General features: G+C 33.8%; 1 protein-coding gene across 1 annotated transcript in view; it reads left to right on the top strand.

Moving 5' to 3' along the window:
- Nucleotides 1,089–4,414, top strand: part of LOC107638530 (probable 1-deoxy-D-xylulose-5-phosphate synthase, chloroplastic) — a 3,894-nt gene continuing 568 nt past the window's right edge. The window contains exons 1-9 of the mRNA XM_016341853.2: nt 1,089–1,449; nt 1,543–1,674; nt 1,803–1,967; nt 2,051–2,201; nt 2,289–2,560; nt 2,645–2,918; nt 3,307–3,614; nt 3,680–3,961; nt 4,049–4,333. Coding sequence (XP_016197339.1) covers nt 1,339–1,449; nt 1,543–1,674; nt 1,803–1,967; nt 2,051–2,201; nt 2,289–2,560; nt 2,645–2,918; nt 3,307–3,614; nt 3,680–3,961; nt 4,049–4,333 — 1,980 coding nt within the window. The 5' untranslated portion in view covers nt 1,089–1,338. The remainder of the gene's footprint in view (nt 1,450–1,542; nt 1,675–1,802; nt 1,968–2,050; nt 2,202–2,288; nt 2,561–2,644; nt 2,919–3,306; nt 3,615–3,679; nt 3,962–4,048; nt 4,334–4,414) is intronic.

Here is a 4,414-nt window from a genome sequence, read left to right as displayed (position 1 = left end):
AATTTAAAATGAGATTTTTATGTGAAAATTAAATAAAATTTTTTAAATACAATATTTTTTTTCTTTAAAAAAAAAAGAGTTGTTAAAATGAATCCCAACAAAAAAAATAATTAGATCGTTAGATGAATATAGGATATTGTCTCATCTCATTATCGTGTATTTTGCATTGTTGTCTTTGTTCAATGTCTTATACTAATGTTTTGTCAATATCACGTCTGATTTCATGAACAATTCAATTTATTAGTTCTTCAAATCTTAGATTTTGGAATAATCTCAACATCAATTTGATTTTTTTATTTTTGTCATTTTTAACATTTTTATACAATTCAATTAAAAAAAACTTATTTTTATTAAAATTTTACTTAATATAATAGGTGTTTTTATTAAAATATATATCATTCTTTTAATAAAATACATAGTCAAAATAAATACATCTTATTATTAATTCTTAATAAAAAAAATATGAAAAAATTAGAATGGACCTAATATAATTATAGGTGGTAATTACAAGTGCATGTAATGGAAGAATAGGTTATTACTTCTAGGGTAATTCATTGGTCTCCATGTATGTATTTTATAATTTACTGTGCCAAGTATAATGACTATGACCAAACTCATATAACAACATATAATAAATAAGAAAGGGATATGTCAATAGTTCAATATGGCATGCTAGGTATCTCCTTACTGAAATCTTGGTACTTCTATTTATAATGAACAGATATGATTCATATGAAAAAATAAACAGAATAATTGTGTAAAATAAATTAAACAAAATTCACGCTAAAAAAATTTAGAGTTAATATAATAAAGAGTGTACTCAAATATACTCGATATAAGAAAAAGTCATACAACATAATTTGTTAAATGTATTAAAATTAAATTCACTAACTATATCTAACTATTCACCATCATTTTCTGTTTATAATTTATATGGATGAAGTTATCCTAAACGTGATTCTGAGTGCGTGTGGTCCAATAAAAAAAACAGAGACAACCGCACCAACGCACAAAGTAAAAATCTACACTCGTCACTAGAATCAATACTGAAACAATATAAAGTCATCACTTCTCATTCCTAGACAATATCATAACCAAACTCCAATGCCATTTTGAAGGTGAAATAGTTTTCATATCACCTTCATTTCATTGTACTTCCACTCTCTTGTTCATCTATATATTTTCAGAAATACAAATCACTTTCACTTTCTATTGTGCATGTAAGTGCTACTGTTTCAGTGTTTATGTACATGCATGCACACCATCATTGATCTCTTTGTTGTGCATGTCTTTGTAGACGATTTTTTTGAGAGTTTTAAGTAGTGTTGTTGTTCTATAATGGCTTCTCTGTGTATATTCTCGTCTCCTCTCCGCTATGCAACATCATTATTATCGTCATCTCAATGGGATGTTAATCAATTTTATCATTCCCAATATAGATTTAATCAGGTTAGAAAATCCTTATTTTGTTGTTATTTATTTATTATCCAATTTCGATCTTTCTTTTGTTTTTTAATTTTTGGTTTTGATTCATTGTTATAGAAGAGGAGAAAAAAATTATGTGGCGTTCATGCATCACTGTCTGACACAGAAGATTATCATTCTCAGAGACCACCAACACCACTACTAGACACTATAAACTATCCCATTCATATGAAAAATCTCTCTATAAAGGTACAATAATATCTAAACAAACCATCAAATTTTATTTTAATTACCCCACATGAATTTATAACAAAATAATCATAAATTAAATAAAAAATTTATTATTATTGTTAAAACAATACGAACAATTTATACAGGAATTGGAACAACTGGCGAAAGAGTTGCGATCCGACCTTATTTTCAATGTTTCTAGAACTGGTGGTCATTTAGGATCAAACCTTGGTGTTGTGGAACTCACGGTTGCTCTACATTATGTGTTCAATACTCCTAAGGATAAAATCTTGTGGGACGTTGGTCATCAAGTATGGTTTGATTTTACTCTTTCTTTAAAATTTGTTTTGTAATGGTCATCTTTGTAAACAAACATTTTGATTGAATTTTGCAGTCATATCTTCATAAAATTCTCACTGGTAGAAGGGATAAAATGTATACCATAAGGCAAACAGATGGATTATGTGGGTTTACCAAAAGGTCTGAGAGTGAATATGATTGTTTCGGCACGGGTCACAGTTCAACGACCATATCAGCAGGACTTGGTAATAATTCTTCTATTTTCTATTTTCTATTTGACATAGAAATTTCCATGCCATTGAAATTTGAAAATCTCGTTATTGCATGAATAGGAATGGCGGTTGGCAGGGATTTGAAGGGAGAAAAAAACACTGTAGTTGCTGTTATTGGCGATGGTGCTATGACCGCTGGCCAAGCTTATGAAGCAATGAACAATGCTGGATATCTTGATTCGGACATGGTTATTATACTAAATGACAATAAACAGGTCTCTCTCCCAACTGCAACTCTTGATGGACCCATACCACCAGTAGGTGCGTTGAGTAGTGCTCTCAACAGGCTACAATCAAGTAGGCCTCTCAGAGAACTCAGAGAAGTTGCAAAGGTAAGCAAATTATAAGTCACTAACGAAAAAATTTTATTTGACTTTGCTAAAACTGATTATGTACTCAATATGATATTTTGGCAGGGTGTAACTAAACAAATTGGCGGACACATGCATGAGTTGGCTGCAAAAGTTGATGAATATTCTCGCGGCATGATTAATGGCTCCAAATCTACCCTATTCGAAGAGCTTGGACTTTATTACATCGGCCCTATTGATGGTCATAATATAAATGATCTTATTTCCGTTCTCAAAGAAACCCAAAGTACTCAAACAAGCGGTCCTGTGCTAATCCATGTTATAACAGAAAAAGGTCGTGGATATCCTTATGCAGAAAAAGCGGCAGACAAGTACCATGGTAATAGAGGCTCTATCAACATGAATTTATCACTTTTTGGTCATTTAGCCTGACGCTAATAAATTTCACTCTGCCATTACAGATTGCATACATCAAATTCTTTGCATGTCAATTATTACCACCCACCTCGCCTTAATAAACACAGGAATGAATTAGGAAGACATTGAAGGACCATATATAGTCACTATTTTCTTCATTTCCTTTTATTAAAGTGATTCACCAAATACTATTACTCATGACTCATTATAATTATTATGAATTATATAATGAAAGAAACAAAATTGGACACCTCTAAAGTAGACTGGAGGATTGTATCTTAAATATTTCTGCAGAATAAACAATAATCCTTTAGTAACATAAAATATTTGTGATTGATTTGATTTTGCAGGTGTTGCTAAGTTTGACCCGGCAACTGGAAAACAGTTCAAGGCTACGGCTAAAACTGAGTCATACACAAGTTATTTCGCAGAAGCTTTAATTGCAGAAGCAGAAGCAGACAAAGACATAGTTGCAATCCATGCTGCAATGGGAGGTGGAACTGGCTTAAATATCTTCCATAAACGTTTCCCATCAAGATGCTTCGATGTCGGGATTGCAGAACAGCATGCCGTTACATTTGCTGCTGGTCTGGCTTGTGAAGGCATGAAGCCTTTCTGTGCAATATACTCATCATTCATTCAGAGAGCTTATGACCAGGTAACACAGCATAGCATGTTGTTGCTTTGAAATTGATACATAACTCAATGTATTTTGTTCCATAGGTGGTGCATGATGTGGATCTGCAGAATCTTCCGGTAAGATTTGCTATGGATAGAGCTGGATTAGTTGGAGCTGATGGTCCTACACATTCCGGCTCTTTCGATGTAACTTTCATGGCATGCCTCCCAAACATGGTGGTGATGGCTCCGTCTGATGAAGCTGAGCTCTTCCACATGGTTGCTACTGCCGCCGCCATTGATGATAGACCAAGTTGTTTCCGCTATCCGAGGGGGAATGGTGTTGGTGTTGCACTACCAGCAGGGAACAAAGGAACTCCTCTCGAGGTAAATGAGAATTATGAAGATTTAGAAGCAACTATTTTAATTTTCAAATCAAATTAATGTCTTCAATTTGTTCTCAAACCTAAACAGATTGGAAAAGGTAGGGTATTAATTGAAGGCGAAAGGGTTGCCCTCTTGGGCTATGGAACAGCTGTTCAGAACTGTTTAGCCGCTGCATCCTTATTGGGACGCCACGGCTTGCATGTGACGGTGGCGGACGCACGTTTCTGCAAGCCGTTGGATCACTCCCTCATTCGCAGCCTCGTGAAATCTCACGAGGTCTTGATCACCGTGGAAGAAGGATCCATCGGAGGATTTGCTTCACATGTTGCTCAGTTCATGGCCCTTGATGGCCTTCTTGATGGAAACTTGAAGGTATATATCAACGCATACTTTATAATAATAATACTAAAATGTTTCGCTACAAAAAAAGAAAAAAAAAGTTAAAAATAGTCT

The sequence above is a fragment of the Arachis ipaensis genome, chromosome B04, assembly GCF_000816755.2.
Source record: "Arachis ipaensis cultivar K30076 chromosome B04, Araip1.1, whole genome shotgun sequence".
Classification (NCBI taxonomy): domain Eukaryota; kingdom Viridiplantae; phylum Streptophyta; class Magnoliopsida; order Fabales; family Fabaceae; genus Arachis; species Arachis ipaensis.
The sequence above is the reverse complement of the archived record's forward strand: the minus strand, read 5'-3'. Positions and strand labels throughout refer to the sequence as shown.